Source organism: Penicillium rubens (assembly GCF_028828025.1).
Source record: "Penicillium rubens strain IBT 27055 chromosome Unknown utg000003l_segment0_segment0, whole genome shotgun sequence".
Lineage (NCBI taxonomy): Eukaryota > Fungi > Ascomycota > Eurotiomycetes > Eurotiales > Aspergillaceae > Penicillium > Penicillium rubens.
The window spans coordinates 3424688-3443754 of record NW_026890601.1 but is presented as its reverse complement, the minus strand read 5'-3'; the positions used below and the strand labels follow the sequence as shown (position 1 = coordinate 3443754).

General features: G+C 48.6%; 8 protein-coding genes across 8 annotated transcripts; 3 read left to right on the top strand and 5 right to left on the bottom strand.

Annotated features, from left to right (window-relative positions):
* Window positions 1-353: 353 nt before the first annotated feature.
* On the bottom strand, window positions 354-3166 carry N7525_007520 (putative pre-mRNA splicing factor; the record flags this gene model as incomplete). The annotated part of the gene is made up of 2 exons (XM_002567924.2): window positions 354-1525; window positions 1594-3166. 2 exons carry the CDS (start codon window positions 3164-3166, stop codon window positions 354-356), a joined length of 2745 nt encoding a protein of 914 aa, XP_002567970.2.
* Window positions 3167-3741: 575 nt separating this feature from the next.
* N7525_007519 (gamma-glutamyltransferase) lies at window positions 3742-5810 on the bottom strand (the record flags this gene model as incomplete). Its single annotated transcript, XM_002567923.1, has 7 exons — window positions 3742-4190; window positions 4243-4376; window positions 4428-4588; window positions 4657-5239; window positions 5290-5449; window positions 5506-5539; window positions 5595-5810. 7 exons carry the CDS (start codon window positions 5808-5810, stop codon window positions 3742-3744), a joined length of 1737 nt encoding a protein of 578 aa, XP_002567969.1.
* Window positions 5811-6475: 665 nt separating this feature from the next.
* Window positions 6476-7449, bottom strand: N7525_007518 (uncharacterized protein; the record flags this gene model as incomplete). Its single annotated transcript, XM_002567922.2, has 3 exons — window positions 6476-6857; window positions 6920-6967; window positions 7025-7449. The coding sequence occupies 3 exons, from the start codon at window positions 7447-7449 to the stop codon at window positions 6476-6478; spliced, it is 855 nt and encodes a 284-aa protein (XP_002567968.2).
* A 3992-nt stretch (window positions 7450-11441) lies between these two features.
* N7525_007517 (uncharacterized protein) lies at window positions 11442-12296 on the top strand (the record flags this gene model as incomplete). Its single annotated transcript, XM_002567920.1, has 1 exon — window positions 11442-12296. The coding sequence occupies one exon, from the start codon at window positions 11442-11444 to the stop codon at window positions 12294-12296; it is 855 nt and encodes a 284-aa protein (XP_002567966.1).
* Window positions 12297-13296: 1000 nt separating this feature from the next.
* Window positions 13297-13850, bottom strand: N7525_007516 (uncharacterized protein; the record flags this gene model as incomplete). The annotated part of the gene is made up of 2 exons (XM_002567919.1): window positions 13297-13475; window positions 13529-13850. 2 exons carry the CDS (start codon window positions 13848-13850, stop codon window positions 13297-13299), a joined length of 501 nt encoding a protein of 166 aa, XP_002567965.1.
* Window positions 13851-15348: 1498 nt separating this feature from the next.
* N7525_007515 (wax synthase family protein) lies at window positions 15349-16056 on the top strand (the record flags this gene model as incomplete). Its single annotated transcript, XM_002567918.2, has 1 exon — window positions 15349-16056. One exon carries the CDS (start codon window positions 15349-15351, stop codon window positions 16054-16056), a length of 708 nt encoding a protein of 235 aa, XP_002567964.2.
* A 54-nt stretch (window positions 16057-16110) lies between these two features.
* Window positions 16111-16669, bottom strand: N7525_007514 (S24/S26 family peptidase; the record flags this gene model as incomplete). Its single annotated transcript, XM_002567917.2, has 2 exons — window positions 16111-16321; window positions 16380-16669. The coding sequence occupies 2 exons, from the start codon at window positions 16667-16669 to the stop codon at window positions 16111-16113; spliced, it is 501 nt and encodes a 166-aa protein (XP_002567963.2).
* Window positions 16670-17526: 857 nt separating this feature from the next.
* On the top strand, window positions 17527-18380 carry N7525_007513 (uncharacterized protein; the record flags this gene model as incomplete). Its single annotated transcript, XM_002567916.2, has 2 exons — window positions 17527-18229; window positions 18310-18380. The coding sequence occupies 2 exons, from the start codon at window positions 17527-17529 to the stop codon at window positions 18378-18380; spliced, it is 774 nt and encodes a 257-aa protein (XP_002567962.2).
* Window positions 18381-19067: the final 687 nt, after the last annotated feature.

Sequence of the window (19067 nt, the reverse complement as noted above, 5' to 3'; positions counted from 1 at the left end):
ACCAATCCGGCATTCCGTGTGTGTCTGGGGTCTGGAATGAAAGATCACGAGTTTGGGGGGAAAAAGAAAAGAATAACCTCATTCAGGTACGACGCATGAAATCGTTGGAAGTGGAAAGAACGCACTATGTGATTATGCGGTGAACGATCTCGGCCCCGCTCTTTTAACTGACGTGGTTTTGCTGCATGGAAGCCTGAAATCCGATTCGGAGATATACAACATATAAAGACCTCAGCTGAATATCTGGGGGAACACAGGTTCTACTGCCTGAGGCAACTACAAATACAATATGTGGGTTTGAAACACTTGATATTCTGTGTATCATGTACACCAAGAGATGGATGCTCTTAAAATCAGTCGATGTCATGCAATCCATTCACAGCCTTTACAGGCGATGTCTCAAGTACCCAATTCCCTTCTTCTTCACGAGCAACCCCTCCGCTCTGCGCAGCTCTCATCATCTTGTCACTGGCAAGGGTCAAATCGCCCGTGTTGTAATCCCAAATCCACCCTTCCTTCAACCACATCCATGTAAGATAGGCACGTAGCTCCTTGTCGTGTGGTAGGACGCACTTCCATTCAGGCACGAACCCGGTCTCTGTCGCATCCGTCCCTTTCCAGTCAGAGGCTTTCCCCCGCAACTCATCGCGACAGAAGATCCTCCAGCTATCAAGGGAATATGCTCCAACTCCAGGTAGGTGCGCAATCTCCCATGCGACTCGTAGGTCTTCTTCATCAATGCATTCTTCACGGCCAACATTTCGACCGTCCAGTTTTCGTGGGTAGTGGAGCTTCCGATATCTCTTGCTTTTGTGCGGAGGGTCTGATAACCATGTTTGTGCCAATGTGATGCATTTCCTTGCACGTTGGTTTTGAAAGCCCAAGCAGTTTATCATCGATACGAATTCCGGTAGGTCTGCTTCTGCCATCGCTTCAATCGTAGGGTATCGTTCAAAGACCTTGAACAAGACCGGCAGGGCAACGCCACCGCGGGTCCGGTTGAGAAAAATGGTTGCAATGAGTAAACGAAAGGGGTCATGTGCAAGCTGCTCCTGGATGAGTCCAAAAGAAGACGCATCGATAGGGGGAAATGGGAGACAAGATTCAGGATCAGCAAGCACACGTGGGAAATAAGGAGAATGCTTCAGGGCTTTGGCTTGAGGGGTTCTGAGGGGTTCTGGGTTGACGAAAGAGGTGTATTTCACCGAAATTTCAGGGTCGGAATTTGTACACTGGGGGACAAGGCAGGGGCTTTCTGGAGCTGATAACTTGACATGGATATGCGACGGAGGATCATCCAGATCATTCCAATCGGAATCAAAGTCACTCGGCGCATCACTCAAGGAAGAGTCAGATGACAAGAAATCTGGGGGCAGATTCAAATCTTTCAACAGCTGTCGGGTTTTGGGGGGAATAGACAAATCGTACAGCGAGGAAGCCTTTTCCCGCCTGCTTTTTGAGCCAACTCTAGGGTTTCCGGCTCCTAAGAAATACTTAGACTGGACCTCATCACTTGGAGTCACACCTGGCAAATCACTGGTACTCAAAAATCCGAGTCCCACAGAGAAGGGTCGGCGGGTAGCGGGAGCTGACCGGAGCTCTGTCTGCTTCCATTGGGGCTCTCGGAGGAGGGTCGTCGCGGAGTGGAAGGCGGAATTTGGTCTTGGTCTGTTTCATCGGCAGGATGGGCTTGAGGCTGCTTCTCTGCTGCATCAATGGAGTCGTCTTTAGGCTGTTTCTGCTCACCCAACATCCGATGTTTTTTGCTCGCCTTCTTCCGTTCACGCTTGCGCTTGTTCCGGTCTGTTTTTGATGCTTGGCTTGGCTCACGACGTTTCGATGACTTTCCTTCGACCGCTTTTTCAGGCGATGGGCTCTCGGGAATAGCATACCTCCGGTCGTTGGGTGAATGTAAAAGAACGTCATTGATCCCCTCGTTAACATTCTTCAACCCCACGATGGAACCAACGCTTTCATTTGGTGGAACCGCATCAGCCTCAGGGACGAATTCTTCGTACGGGGGAGAGTCGGTCAGGTCGATGGGTCTACCAGAGCTACCCCGAGAGATGTTCGTGGGCATCGTGGGTAGATCCGGCGTGTTGTCCTCACGTTTCGGTTCATGTGGCTCAATGTAGTCATTGTCCTGGTTTCCAGTAGGGACACTTGCCGGGTCATGAGCTTCCATAACATTTGCTGGCTCATCAAGCTGCATAGCATCGTGGCTGTGACGCCTTGCCTTATCCGAGTGACGTCTCTTGCTTTTCTTGTGCTCGCTTTTCTTGTGCTCTTTGTCCTCGGAGTGAGCCGAGCTGCTCTTACGCCGCTTTCGATGCGAGCTCTTGCGTGTTTCTTCATCGCAATCCACTTCATCCCCGAACGCAGAGCCGGCATCTTCTGTTACCGCAATTCCCCGGTCCTCAAGGTAGGTCTTTCGAATGTGGTCAACCAAAGCATCAATAGCTGTGTCGCTCAGTCCAGCCTCTGCGGCGACTCCGCGCACTTGGCCAGTGAATTCTCGTCTGGCCGAACGTCGAACAGGCTGGACCTGTTCCATCATGAAAGAGTGTGACACAACGAACTTCAGCACCTCCATTTGCTTTTCAGAGTCGACGGAAACAAAAATCCTCTCTTCCGCTGTCATTTCATTGTCGCCAGTCGACATGTTGGTGGACTCGGTGGCTTCTGGAAGGGCCGAAGGGTGATCGCCGGCCTTGTGGATGGGATAAGGTTCAACTTCCATGACTTCGTCCCCATGCTGAGGTTGCATGGTGTTTTGGATGCCCATAGGAGCCTCGTCATTACCCTTGACGTCCTCCATTGCTACAGCCTTTTGTATTCTGGAAGATGTTCTTGGCTTCTGTTTCTTTCCCGTGGTGGTTGTAGGTGACGAGATCGAGGGCGTGGAAAAGTGCGGCGACTTAGCTTCGGCCCTTCCGCTACGACGAACGTCCAGCTTCGAGGAGTCAGACGTGCCGTCATACCCAAAGGGACTCGAGATGCCAACATCGTTGTCCATCATCTCGTCCCGGGATCCTTCAATGCTCGCTTCCTCGGACAGGATGTTGTCAACAGCACGATCAAAGAACTTTTCGTCGAATGCCTTGAGGGGGTCGATGTCAACGGAGGGAAGAGGAACAACAACAGCGATGTTGCTGAGTCGAGCCATTTTATTCCTGGTGCCACAGTTGATGGCAGATTGTCTAGGGTAGGAAGTCGGGGAAGCTCGAAGGGTTTGTAGACATATCGTGGTAGCTGTTCTGTTGGATGTGAACTGCATAGATGGAGAGATACCTGGTTAACACAAGCCAAAAGACAACTAAAAAGCAAGAGAAAAAAAAAACTACCTGCAAGTTCTGCTACGTGAGTCAAATGCGTGTTCTCGGGGAAATCGCGAGGGAAGCTTTCTATTAACGCGGGGAGGTAGCTTCACGTGTAAATTCGACAAGGTGACGCGATGTCATGTCAATGAAGCCAGCAAATGAGATTTAAGAAGTAGAGAAGTTCAGATCAACTTTTCACATCAGAGTGGGCCTTAAATAGGAGAACAAAAGGCCAAGTGAGTTGGAGCTCTTTACATCAAAGAAAGGGACTATCGCAGAGCACAGGCCATCCGATAAAGAAACGCTATCAGCTGCCAAGAATCTGCAACAAAGGGATGCATTTGCTAGATTTATCTCATGCTTTTGTAACTTGACGCGCACTTGATAATGTATGTACATTGGCATCCTGCCATATCCAATTCTATACAGAAAACCCACCCGAGTTGAGCTGTCTCGGCTCACCAGCAGCATCGAATGTTCCATTGGGCAAGACCCGAATCAGCTGGGCAGTACTCTGTCCCGGAGCAACCCAAGTTACATTATGGCCGCGCGCTTTCATGGAGGCAACCGTTGCATTGTCATAGGTGTATTCGAAGCTAACCTGGTTTGGCATCAACTGATCATGCAGACGGGGTTTGGCCAACGCTTTGGCGGCGGAGAGTCCCCGATCAATGGAATTGATAATGTTCTGGACGGTGGCAGTGATAATACGGCTGCCTCCTGCGGATCCTGCAATCAAAAATAGCTTGCCGTTGGGTCGCTCAACTATAGCGGGCGTGATGGATGAAAGAGGGCGTTTTCCAGGGCGAACGTAGTTGGATACAGAGGGAATGTATCCAAATGAGTTGGACGATCCAGGAATGGAGAAATCTGTGAGCATCTCAGTTAGCCGTAGGGCCTACCGCTGGCTTTCTTGACATACCGTTCATCTCGTTGTTCATGATGATACCGGTTTCTGGGACCATGACATGGCTACCGAAGAGCAGGTTGATTGTGGTGATTACCGAGATTGCAAGGCCAGTATGATCGGCTGCTGCAATGTGGGAAGTTCCAGGGCTAATCCGGTGTCAGCTTAGTGTCAGAGATAATGCACCAAGCAGGACCTACGTTTCCAGGCTTTCCAGTCCGGCTGGGTCATAAACAGATACGTTCTGAGTTCGAGCATCCGAGATCTTAGCTCGAATATCATCGATCGTAGACTGCTTCAGAATGTCCTTCTCATACTTGGCCATCCCGTCAACAAACAGAGGGTCACCAAATTTGGATCTCTGTATTTCATGTAAGCGATCATTGACTAGGTAGAGTCCACGGTTGAAACAAAGTTGGTCATTCATACCTCGCCATATCCGAATCGGATCGCCTCGTCCATGCGATGGGTACTCAGATTCACGGACTGTTCACTCGAGAAGAAATCCTTGTATGTCCCGAGAATTTTCAAAATACTCATGGCGATACTGCCACTCGAGGGGGCCGTCGTACTCGTGATCTTGTAGCCACGGTAGTCAATCTGAGAGATATCACGAAAAGCCACAGTGTAGTTTTTAAGATCCTCTAGCGTCATTGTGCCGTTTTTGCTCTGCACCGCGTTGATCATGGCCTCCGCGATGGGGCCCGAGTAGAATGCATCCGCGCCACGCTGTGCAATAGCCTCGAGGGTATCCGCCAACCGACGTCGGGTAATGGTATCACCCAGCCCAAGCCTGGTTCCGTTCGGAGCGAAGTCAATTGCCCACGTGGGGTTCTTGGACAGGAAATCCTCTCCAGTTCCAACAGAAGATTTCATGTATTTGACAAGATCTTCTGTAACAGGGAACCCATCACGGGCTGTGCGGATAGCGGGCTGCATAACAGTCGACCATGGAAGGGAGCCATATTTCTTGTGGAGGTACTCGAGACCTCGTACTTCGCCCGGCACTCCACTGGTATAGCTGTTAGCTTAGCTCCTATCCGCTCCTCGTGTTTCTCTTACCTTGCCAGTCCACCGTAGATGGAAGCATCCTCGTTGTTTTTGTACATATCCTCGAATGCCGCCGCTGGAGCCGTCTCTCGGAAATCAACGAACTCATAATCACCCTTTGCCGATCTCACGAGCATGAAGCCACCTCCGCCGATTCCACTGTGGTACATCCCTGTGTCCGTTAGATATGCTCAGATACAGCCGCTGAACGAATGAATTTAGTCTCACCCACGACACCAATGCAAAATTCCGTTGCAATCAACTATGTCATTTTTAGTACAGATTCACTCCGAGCCCACCTGGATAGGTACACTCACAGCGTCAGCAGCGTTTCCGCCCTTCTTCAGAATATCAGATCCATGGCGGGAGCAGATTGAGCTTTCGCTAGCAACAGCGCCCAGCTTCCCGGGGCCAATTTCATCCGTGTCTCGCTCGGAGAACTCCAAGGGGGTGGTGTTTGCACTGGGCAGATGGATTGCGATCAAGAGCAGCGACAAAACCACCAAGACCCTGAGCCTGATCGGTTGCAACATGTTGACAAGAATCTGCCTCCGATTTCCCTGCGATATGGAATGCTGCGCCAGAGTCGGCCCGGAAGAAGAGGATCCTGGGGCGGCCAACTCAAGCTATGGCACCTTCCCATATTAATACTCCCAATCGGCGCAGGAAATATTCCCCGAGAGGGGAAATTTTGGAGAGATAGGCTTTATCTATTTCCCCACATCTCGACTCAGTTGACAGGGATTTTGCGTGCCACGATTGGAGCCCGTCTCAGGTTCGCCCCGGACGCTTCTGTATAGGATCGGCGGTGGTTGGAACATTCAACCGACATCGGGAGATTGTAATTGATGGATGGAAATCAAGACTCGGATATTTCGAAGGTCTGCATCTTCCAAGACCTTCAAATCGACCCTGTGAATGTGTGTTAAGTGTAAAACCCCAGTTTTGACCCCGCCGATAAGCGGCCAGATGGCTTTTTGGGGGGGGGGGGGGGGGGGATTGTCAAATTACGAGGGATTTTTGGAGTCAGTAGATCAAATTCTATACCCCAAAGGTCCAAACATAACCTCTTATCTCCATTGGATATGATTCCGTCATTACTTGGCGTTTTCCTTGTCATGAATATTTATCATACATCGATCTATAAGAACCCTGTACTCCATACCCCGAATGCTCCACATGGTTATCATTTCTGTGACTAATCCTCCCTCTCAACGGCTCGTCTTATCCAAGAGATAGTCTCGTCCCACTCCGGAGGGATCTCGTGCAGTTGTTCCAGTGTGGCCGATACTAGCCGACGCCCCCAGTCTCGCACGTACCATCGATGGCATAGGAGACGCATAGCTATGCCATAATGTAGGAAAAGAACTCGGGCAATCCAGTCGCCATGTTGGAGGAGTGAGGAAAATTCGTCGGAGAGAAATAAGGGCCATGCAAGGGGACCGCCATGTGGTCCGATTTTTGGCCACGGCTCGATGGCCTGCTGCAACTGCTGCCATGTGGCAGAGTAGATCGGTTGATCCGATCCTTTCCTTGTGTCAATTATCGAATGAAGCCGAGCCAGCGACGTCATTATGTCTCTGCTTAGATTATCAGTTTTCGAAAGCCCTACACCGTAACTCCGTTCGTCACTGGAACATACTTGTGTAGGCTGAATAATACGCGTGTGTTGTCGACCGGGTTGCTGCCTCTGTTTTGTGTTATTATCCAGCCTCCACTAATGAGTCAGAGAGAAAGAGTTTCGTACTCATTATGTTTCCCTCTTTCGAGGCTTTCTTGTGTGTCAGCAGCACACAGCCATCCGTCCAGCTGTGCGTCAACACCGCCCTCATTTATTCGGGAAAAAAGCATGGCGGGGCCAGATATCAACGTGCGAGCCTCGAGAACAACCAAAAGCGGGTCCAGTGGTTGATTTTCAAGTGACAATACTCGAGATCCAATGGCGAAAAGCATTATGATGATGGATGAAACAAATGCTGGTTCATAATCTTGTGGCGACATTTCCGGAAGAACCTTGCTCAGTCCAGCGCATGCCTGGCTTTGATATCGCGCGGCATGATCCAGCCATGAAGCCCGATTATCAGTTTCCACCGCAGCCAAGTGTAAAGCTGAAAAGGCGTGGATGCTGTCAAGCAGATAAGGACAAGATGCGGCCATGCGAGGAATGGTCATCGAGAGATGGTGTGCTGATAGTCCGTCCTGCGACAAAGTATGGTATGTTGAAGTCATGTACTGGTGGAATAACCGTGTCTCAAGCAAGCGTGTCGCCTGTGAAAAGTCTCTTGATGGGGTCACAGCGCCACTTTCTGTTTCATCCTGGGTGCTGGATGACGCCAAAGGGCTGTCCTCGTCTTCGCTTGGCGGGGGATATCTGCACTCTAATTTTCGCTTCTTGCACAGAGTACATCTAGGAGTGCCCTCGTCACACTGAGCATTGCGTCAGAATATGGGTCTCAACTGTTTTACTGCCGTGTGTAAAGGCCACCTGAGCCATGACCCAGATACAGTCCCGAGCCACATACAACACCCCTGATTGGGTTCAAGGGAGTCAACTCGTTGGTACTGACCTTGACATGTCTCCTTTTACACTCCAAGCATCCCCTCCTGGACTTTGTGTGACTACGACGCAATGGCATTGATGAGTGCCATTCAGGAACCGAGTCAGGGCGATCCGGTAGTAGCAGAGAAAATCCCCAACAAAAAAAGCAACAAACTTCAGTCCAAATTCATATCTCGGATTAATTTGATCCGCGCATCCGACCTCGGTACTTTCTGGGGGATCTGCACATGACGTGTGTGATTGGCTGAGCTGCACCGGTGAGGTTCCAACCAAGGTTCCAGGGTTGGTTCTCCAGGGCTCGCGATAGCTTATATAATCATTACGCAGACCTGTGGACCCCCGTGGACCCGTGCCCGGTCTACTCAGACATTGAGAGGTCCCGAGGTCTGAAAGGTACTATATTAAAACTATCTAGTTATTTCAATCTGAGCTCACTTTACATTTGGGCCAGTTTGCCAGTTTGGAGAAATTGATATTCGGACACTCGGTTAATCATGTGATAGTGTGATCTAGCAAGGTAGGTAGCCATGGATGGCTTATCATGTCAGCATGGACTGTATTTTGAGAGGCCGACTTGGCGTACTAATGATCTGCATCACAACCTTATAGGATAAGAAATCCGCGCCTTCTCTATGTCACATGTACGGAGTACGGAGTATTAAAATTCCCAAGGATACTATGGGTGGGTAATTCAAACTGAAATTTCGGCTCTGCTGCACGGTTGTGTCGTTCTAATGCATGTCTGCCTGATGTCCAGGGGATATTCACTGATGTGTCTAATCTCATTGTGGAGGTGGATGGATCGACAAGCACTTTAAAGATGGAACCCCCATCTTGAGGCGGGTTCTAGTTGGTGCAGTGACAAGCACCAGGGGTAACAGACAAGCGTAACTTGCATATAACTTGGATATCCAGCTGCTATTGATCTCTCTCACCCTCACCAATTAATCGCTATTCGCAACCGGTTCAAGTTCAGATTCAGAGCTGTATCCTACCTACCTTGAAGATATTCCGTGCATCAAACCCCTAAGCCAGTGACCTTGTCTACCCTGGAACATGAAGACCCCCCCCCCCCCCCCCCCCCCCCAACCAACCAACCTTTCCGCCATAGGGATGGACAATGGATCCAAAAGAACTCAACTACGAGGATGACTGAAAGGCCACTTGATGATGATACTCCGCAATACTACTCGCCTCTCTACGAATTGTCCATTTACCAGCGAGCTATGTTTTGACTTTATCTCCCGCCAATATATAATCACCCAGATTACAGAACACCTTCATAATCATAAGTGTGCGCCACCGTCAGCCTGGACATCTCATTGTCAGCGGGAGATACGGTAGAGATCACCAGCCAGATTGATCAGCATATACCCGATCGAGTTATTCTTTTAAATCATCAACCGAGGGTGAATTTAGATCATCAACCGCATAGCGGATAATCTAATTTCCGTCTCGACGAAGCCGGTCAAGAAGAGCTTGTAAAGGGGGTCAAACCATCTAATTTCTCCTGATGGTATCTGGATTTGAAATTCTCAATGTCCTTGGTGGAGATACAGCTAGTACCTACACTAGCTATATAGCGAGTGTTGAAGAATAACTTGATTAGGTATATGCTGATCGATCTGGCTGCTGATCTCTACCGTACGTCTTCTTATCCCCCGCTGACCGTAATATGTCCAGGCTGACAGTGGCGCACCTTATGATTATGAAGGTGTTCTGTAATCTAGGTGAGTACATACCGGCGGGAGACAAAGTTAAAACATAGTTCGCCGGCAGATGGACAATTCGCCGAGAGGCGGGTAGTATTGCGGGATGGAGTATCATCGTCAACTGGCCTTTTCCGGCGTCGATCTCGATACTTCTGGCCTCGTTGGCATCGAAAGCGTACCTTAGGGGTGATACACTGGGTATTACTCCATGAATGTCCGTTCGAGAAGCCATACCCCTGTGTTGCAGCCCACTCGCCAATCCAATATATAGCCTCCTCGATTGTTTCGAAAGATCGATCGTTGACAGAGAGGAGCGCGGGGGGAGCATTCCACAGGTAGGATGGATCTTTCGAAACAATTGAGGAGGCTATAGATTGGATTGGCAGTCTCGGTGGAAGGCATAGCGGTTGGAATGCTATTTGAATTGATGAAAACAGGTAGTATAGTGCAGACAAAAATGAAGCTTTTGCTAACTATGGGAAACTTAGTGTGGGAACTCGGCTAACCCTAGTAAACTAGCCCTATACAGATCATGTGATTTACGCATAGCTTCATAAGATCTGATTTAAAAAGGGGGGGGGGGGGGGATAAACATGGGGACCGGTCACAGAAGTACTGTGGCTGGGGATGTTGGGGGCTGCGCTTTTCACTAAGGTAATACCATAGAAAGTGGCACTCGTATTTGAAAGCTGACTGCAAAGAGTGACTGACCACTAGCGTGGTGCCAACAGTGGGATGGCTACGGTTATCAACTCGTCATCGGATTTGAGCTTGGGAAATGCATCCCTATACTGCCCCGCACGGATCCTGAAGCCGGCGAAATCATGTTCGAGTCTGGTGGCAAGTTCTATCTATACGACCTGATCAGTTGGGAGCTTCGTCGGACTACTTCACCAACAATCTTGGATGGCATTATTACCCTTGTAAAGGGTCACTATAAAGCGAAAAATGCAGTAAAATGGAAAGTGGTTTCTGAGTACGGAGTAGCCAATATGAAAATACAGAAGGACGAATGCAAAATCTGCGACGTTGGCTTTATTTGAAATATTGCTTCGAGAGTTCGTCGTATTACCCAACACTTTTCACCCCCTATCGTCAGCGCTGAGGCACATGATTAAGGTTTGACCTAGGAATCTACACTCGTGCATACGGCAATTCGCATGTTCTTTTTGATGCTTGTCAACATATTAACCAGCACTTCTTCTCCATAATAGCCAAAATACTAAGAATGGAAGGAATAATATATACAAAAGGTACCAGAAAAGGACATCTGAGTGTTGTCTCAAATAAAACGTCCTTAATACCAGCGCTAAGCCAAATGATAGCTCAGACCATTAGTCTTACATCGCCAAGGACAGAGGTCGCATCAACGGCCGAGAACCGTTGTCTTAATACTGAATCTCGGTAAGTCTAGACTACTGGTTAGCACACCATGAATTCTAATGTTTGAAAGATATTTATGGGTGTGTTTGGGGGACAAAAGAGGGCCAACAGCTATATCAGAGTTATTACTTAACCGGCTTATGTCTTGGACATGATGTTAAGGGTAAGTTGCCCTTTTGGGAAAGGGATTGATTTAATTTCAAGTAAATTGAACTATTATGCCAAGAGAAAGGTAGTGTATTTAGCTCAAAGGAACGGAATCTACTTCTCTTCCTGAATTCGACAAGAGACAAGGCCAATCAAGGCCAATCAATAATCCAACTTGACGCTAGACCCACTGAGACATTAATATTCTGCAGCGGGGGAGTGGCGGAGTAACTATGAATATTATACCTAGGTACGGACTATACTATGTAAGGCCCGTAAAATCAATGCCTCTGGGCAAGAGTCACCAATATCGTCCAACGCCCTCGATTTCTCTTCCCTTATTTTTCTAAATCCATATCAAGATGGGCGCCCAAGACGAAAGAAGCACTCAAAAAGCGCCCGAATACCAGGAAACTGAAGCCCCGCCCAACTATGAAGAGGCATTGCAGAGCTGCCCCACAACATCATCTCGCTATGGTTCGCTTCCGTCAACAGTGAGCCTTCATGGCCAGTGGACGAAATTGAAATCAATGAATCTCTGTGGGGGTGAGGATTCCAAGAACCGTCTATGTTTGATTGAGATGCAAACTGGCTATAGCGGCAAACCTCCGCTGGGGATGAGAACTGGAATTCTCCTGCGCAATGGCATGAGCAGCAATGATCCACTTCTTGCTGCCGCCGGCGATGAAGAGCGCGGCCTCCATGCATTCAATCCCGACGGCATCGTCTTCTTGCCGCCACTTGATCCGGACCCAAAGAGTCACCGCATGGATACAGAACTCCTGCGCGCCGAACCTGGTCCAAACAACGGTATTGCCTTCCACTTCTCCATCGAGGTAGGCGAGAAGAACCTGCGGCAGGAGTTTGCATGGAGGAAAGTCAAGAAGGGTGAAGAACAAGCCAAGAGAAATGGGTTCAAGTTGGTTCGGCTCTCGTCTAGCCAGCAACCATCTCAGCCGAGCGGCAGCAGCAGCGTCCAAAATGCGTCTTCATCCTCGCCCCTATCAGCAGGCAAAGACGGTGAGACTGTTGCCTTTCTTGGATGGGCCTGGCCCAGTCTGACTCATGCGTTCACGCTTGAGGTGGTGGACGGTCAGTCGAGCGCATTGGGAGCGCGCTGGACTCTTATGGTTGTCGTTACTGCAGTCAGGCTCTATACACTGCATGTAAAGGGGAAAACGAGCAAGTTTGTTGTTGATATGGGAAAGAAGACTTGAAGAGAATCATCCCAAATCTTAGATGCATTGTTTGCCACTGCGCCCTTGTCATTTCCATCGCCTCAGCTAGCTGTCAGACCAGTCCCGTTACTTCATACCAAATTACAACGTCAATCCATGTTATATATCGAAGAACAGAGGGAGAAGGCATCCAGAAACAATATATAGATTTTCTCATTCGTGTGCCTAGTTAGCATTCCATAGCGAATCAATTTTATACCCTGTTACCCTAATATATATACACACCTTGCATCAATAGTTCGATTCCAAGACAGCCTATCTGGATATAGCTATTCTAGTCATCATATCTATCCACAATTATCTTTCTTTCTGCTCACACAATAGTAGTTGCACATACGGCCTCTGTCTGCCCCCTTGAAGATCTGATGCATCTGGCTCAAGATGATGCTAAAGACGTCATATAAGATATCATCCCGACGTCCTTTTTGCATATTCTTTTTAGAAATTCTTTCTTCTTAACATTACAACCAGAATGACGATGAATGATACTACGCGCATACATCCATGGGAAGCTACCACGATCTACGAAGGTGTTAAAACATGATAGCCAGCAGAATGCTTTTTCAGCCAGGAAAGCTAGGCCAGCTATTTACCATTCATTTTATTAAGACAATTCCGGAACCAACACAAGAGCCACTGAAGTGCAGCGTTCTTCTATCACAGAGCAACAGAATGTATGCTTTTACTAGGATCGAATCAGAGATACAAACTCCATCTAGGCCTGTCTGGAAAAGGCAGTAGTCAAGAGCAAAGTAATGTATGAACGTAGGAAATAATGAAAATATAACGGCTGTATTGAGCGAGTGTGCCGAGTGGATGAATGATTTAGTGAAGTGTCTATGTACGGCCAGAAGTAATATTTACTCGGCTTCCAAGGCCTCAACATCGTCCAGCAGAATTACCAACAACTCAACATTAAGAAAAATACCCCAACCTCCTAGCTGGACGAGAATACCACGACAGAAAGTACCTCAGATCTCTACAGGCTCTTCATACGCTCGAAGATGGCCTGCATCTGACCGTACTGATCCTGGTTCAGGTTGTTGTAGAGAAGGCAAGCAGAGCCACAAGGGGTGGGAACGGGGCCACCGACAGCATTGCCGTCGAAAACGTTGGAGAGGACCATACAGTTGGAAGGCAGGCCATCAATTTGGATGCCTGGAAGGGGTTAGCGCAATATTCAAAGTTGAGGGTTATTGTTCTCTGCTTACCATTGTTCTGGACGGGACCGGTAACGGTAACAGTGACGGCGGGGTCAGACAGGCTCTCGGCGCACATGTCGAAGTTGTACTGAGGGACACCAGCGGGAGCGGTGACAAAGGTGTCACGACCCTGGAGGTCTCTCTTGCCGGCGAAGTGGCCGGCGGCAATGGCACCACCGAAGCTAGCAGCAGCAGAGCCAACCTGGGCGACAGTCATGGCAATGGCATCACCAATGAGAGGAATGGCAATGAAGGGGCACTGAACTTGCTGGCCCAACAAGTAAACAGCAGCGGCACCACCGACAGCCTTGAGAGAGATGGGAGAGATCATCTTGATTGGAAGAGTTTGAGATTTCCGTTTGGGGATTCTTTAAGAATCTTTGTTGTGATGAGGAGAAGAAGAATGAGGCAGAGAAGAAGGAAGATGGGTGTTTTATACCCATTCGAAGATATAGAACGAAATTGATATGCGGACCACCTTCCATGATCAGTGAATGCTCACAACCTGACTAGACTGCAAAGTAGATAGCGTCAAAGTTAGTACTCATGGATAAATGGCAGCTGGCGCATGACCTGAAAAAACTCATCGCCGTAGTTCGAAGTAGTGCTTACTCGAAGCCAACAATGGCTTGAGGGATATTACATGGGCAATTACCGGAAGATCTAGACAGCAAAATGGGGCGGTTTCTCGCTCGCACGTTGTTAGCGTGGGTCTGTAGTCTGCCCGATGTAACCAAATTCGACTTGTCAAGGCAGACTGGCAGCATGCTTCAAGCACACCTCCTCTTCAAGATGCTCTAACGGGTATATCATCATCGTGTAGGGGCCGAAACACATATTGATTACCGACCCACATCCTCGCGAACAAAAGCGGGTCAGAAGATGCAGGAAAAAGGATCCTGGAAACTGCATGGCCAAGGATTGATCCATAGCAATACTGGGATGCATGTAGAGAGACTGGTTTCAATATGACTGTGGGTTTGGCCCCCAACAGTAGCGCAGACCCTGGGGGTTTTGACAAATTATTGTCTCATAACCTTGATGAGGAAGATAGGGACCATTAAAAGATTGATGAATTGATAGAATGACGGATATCTTCGTCATTGCTATCCTAATATGCAAAAGGGCAATAAAGAACGGGCGGTCCGAGTACTCTGAGAGGCGGATTAGGGCATACCTCGTTTGACATTGTCGTCGTTGAAGAAGACGGGCAGATAATCTTCTCCTAGTTCAGGGTGAGCGATGTGGGTTCCTCCAACAATAGTGGAGAACGTAGAATCCACAGCGTCTTGGGCAGGGTTTTCGAGGTTCCCCAAGGATCAAGTGAGTACTCTGTAAGAAACGTTGTATCTATCATAATCATTTCGATTTTGATATCTGCCATTTCCACATTTGTTCTTAACGGTCGAACTTCAAAAATTTTGCAAGCCATGGATCTCTTGTCAATTTCACCATTGTTCTGTTACTTCATAGCGAGTGTGCTCAATATTACCGGTCTGAAAAGACGACGACAGACCCGTCTCCTGTTGCTGGGACCAGTTTGGCTATTTTCTCTGTTGTCATTGGCCTCGTCCCATAGGCTGTCCTGGATGATTGGGGCTGATAGCACCTTTGCAAGCGTACTTGTCTTCTATCTACTCTACTCGACAAAACTGCTCGCTTTTGATCAGCATGCTGTCAATCCAGAGATTAGCACACACAGCTGGAGCTTTGTCGACTGTTACAGGATATGGAACAATCCTCGAAAGCTACCATTGCGGCTCTCCCCCCACGAAAAAGAGGGACGAAGCGATTCTATGTCTCGAGCACGCTTCTCATTCAATCAGTCAATGAAGGCAGCGGCTTTGTGGGCGTTTGAGCACTTTGCTTTTCAGAAAGTCTTCATCCGTGCGCTTGGGCAAGTAGTTGTTGCCGACTTCTCGCCCGAAATGGAAGTGGCATTCCCTCTATCAACCCATCAATTCCAAGTTCGCGCTATTATGTCAGTCCAATGGATTTGGCGAGCCTACTTCTTCCTGGAATTTTATCATTCTCTTTTGGCCATTGTGTTCGTGGCCATCCTTCGATTTGATTATCCTGGAGATTGGCCAGCTCTCTTCGGGAACCCAATGGACGCGTCCAGTGTGCGAGGCTTTTGGGCTCAATTCTGGCATCAATTGACGATCCCTACATATGTGTATTACTCTCGGGTTGTTTCCCGGCAATTGATGGGTGTACAATCTGGCTCAAGCTTGGATAAGACAATTACTGCATTGGTCATTTTCACAATATCTGGTCTCTCGCACGCATTGGTTGGATGGGCATTGGGAGATGCGGCACTATCCCGAGACGTCCTATTCTTCCAGATGTGTTTCCTTGCTGCCGCGGCGGAGACCGCGATATCCAAGATGAAAGTCCCGAGGAGGATCCTTTCACGGCTGCCGGCGGCACTGCGAATGGTTTCCGGCATGGTATGGGTTTTTGTGTTCTTTTTCTGCATATCTCCAATGTGGATCTACCCTAAGGTCTACCATGTTCTATTGAATCCAGTTCGATGAGTCCAGGAATGAGGATGCAACTTTGTATATATTCAATCGCGCACTTTCTTTCGGTCAATGGGTCAAGCCAATACCTCGACATGACATAGCAACAAGTTCCCGAAGCCATCTGAAATCTTGTAGGCCAATCACAAACCATCCAATAAAGGGTATGTAACCCCTGACAAACCCGAGAATCTGGCTGCGGGGCAAGTAATCCTGGCCCTCGGGATACATTAACGTGTCATCAATGAGGTTATTGTCACCCTTCGTCAGAATGAGCTGACTATAGTATCTTCAGAGTTAGCGCACTGCAAGAAGACAAGGACTCGTACAGTGCTTACGTCAAATCCGGATTGCTTTTCTCCTCGTACAATACCCGAAGCACCCTATGAATCATAGGGAATGCGCTATGAGGGAGCCAGCAGACTGGCAGATCGCCTACTTCGACGTTTCGATGGTGGTTGGAGATGAATAGTATGTCTCCCGGAAAGAATGCGGGAACCATAGACTCAGTAGTGACTATCATCACCGGGTACGGTGTACCAGTCCAAAGCGAAAGGGCCTTCCAACCCATGAAACAGGTGGCAATGACCTGGGCTACGGTGAGTATCCCATTCAAAGCGGACCGCATGACTGTATTTTCACGCGCGGAGCAAGGAAAGTGCTGAAGCTGGTTGCCACAGCTCCGGGGTTCTTCCAAGTATACAATGATCTGTCATCCTTAAAGGATTTTAATTCCTGCGATTTAGCAATCCAAGTTCTCCGTTGAAGGCTCTGTCGAAGGATAGCCCGGGGGCCAACCTTGATCTGGCCAGGGCCCCGGCCCCACGACCCCCACGGCCACACCCGTTGAACACCTCGGCAGCTCCACTCAAAGCCGACATAATTAGTTTATAGACTGACCATACCTAAAATGTCAATATATACGAACTTGGCGCTTATGCAGATCCTGGGGCTCATCACTTTATATTAGCTTTTAAGGACGATCCTTGCCAAAAATAGGCATTGGTGGCTTATTGTGGCTTTTCATGGCTTTTTCCGCGGCTTGCACCAAACTTGGAACTTGGCTCTTGGTGTCTTACACGACTCTGCACGCGCTGGCCCCCAACCTTGGCGCATCCATTCCTTACGATAGTCGCAGGGGATTCATGAAAATGCCTCATGTAACTGCGCACCTACGATATCCGTGGACTGTTAAGGCAGGTGAGCCTGGCACCACGTGAGGGATAGGTACCTGTGGGGCGCAGCGGGCCCGGGCGCCCGAAAGCCCCTGCTTATGTAACTAACGTTATTGCCCCACGTGGACAACCCAGGTGAGGTCTCCGGGAAAGTTTACTTGTGCCCCGGTACACTCTACTACAGCCTACAACTGAAACGAAAATCTTACTTACTACCCTCTATATCTACTATTCCAGATACTTTGCGCATTCACCATCGAGAGTTACATCCTTGATTCCAGCAATATTCAGAGACCCGGAACAAAACTCGATGCCCAAAACAATGGATTCAGACTCCGATTCGTTCGAGAAAATAGGCGGAAAACCCTCGAAAGACATCCTTGAGCCTACAGTTCTCTTTTTGTCAGGCCAGTCTGTCCTCGCTGAGTCTGCAAATTCAACCCCACTTTACCATTTAAACAGTGACATCAGGTCAATCTCGAACAAAGACTCGTCCGTGACATTCGAAAGAGTCGAGCACAACGTACCTGGGCTCGCGATCGAGACAGACCAGGGTACTGCTGACACTCCGCGAAAGCAACATCTTTTCTACCTCGCACACCCTATGAATGCACAATACCGGACCGACATACCTGCTAAGTACTACATCACTTCTGCAGTGCCCGAGACGGTGGGAAATATTCGCCTCGAGACCTCTGAGGCACGATTCCAAAAGACATCCTTCAAGGCTTTGTTGAGCGCGAAGAAGACCGCCTCGGATAAACCCTTATTCGACGAGGGCACACAACAAGTCCTATTATTTGATATCCAGCCAAATTGGAAAGTCGGTCGCAACTGCTATAGATGGAATGACTCCAATGGCGGACAGGTGGCCCTTGAAGAAAAAGAGGATGACAGATATAAGTTATCCGTTACGAGTAGTATGGCGAAGGATTTGAGGGATGCACTGGTCGCTACGTGGCTGTTGAGGCTGTGGCACGATACGGCCGAGAGTAGTCAAGCTAAAAGGGAATGTGAGTTTAACAGATATCCTTACTGTTGGAACCTTGTCACGTTACTACAATGGAGTTCTTTGGCTAACTTCTCCTTCCAGTCTTCGAAAGCATGGCATCAACAAACGAAAGCACAGATCCATACATGAAGAGACAGTGCATAGTCATGTGAGATTAGTTGGGTATATAGTAACCATGTCTGTCAACTGCATGTTTAGGTACTCATAGGACCTCTCGTATACCTGCGACTGCCAGACCCAGTTCAACAACGTCTAGAATGTTGTGTAGTCTGGGTTTCGATTCCCCTTGAGGGTTCGGTTGCCTTCCCACTTTATTTTCCAAGGTGTCCTGATGGAACAGACCCAGATCGACGCTCATATTTGAAAATGGTGGTGGTGCCTGCAAAATATGTCCCCGGACTCTAATTGGTCCACGCCCAGGCTGGTTGCTTTTTGGTAGTTTTTCTTTTCCCTCTTGAATCCCTTCATTCTATTGGCCTGAGGAAGCAGATGAGTGGAGGTGTCAGGAACTTCTTTGGGTTCTGTTGTTGGTGACCGCCACAGGGGAAAATGTAGTAGAAGAGGTACGCGTTCCACTACACCCCTATGACGAATGACAACTGTTAACCATCATTTCCGAGAGTATACTTCAAAGATTCGTTACTTGAGACTACATATCCTTGCTAAACAGTTGTCAGGTGCCGCTACGCCTGGTTAGAAAGAGCACTATGGCTTCAGTCTACCGATTCGAGGTTCGAAGTTATAGGATGCACGGTTTTTCTATTTTTTTAACCTCCATGGCACCAGTCCACCTCAAATGATATTCGTCTTCAATGTTTCCCGCGTCTATTAAATCCATC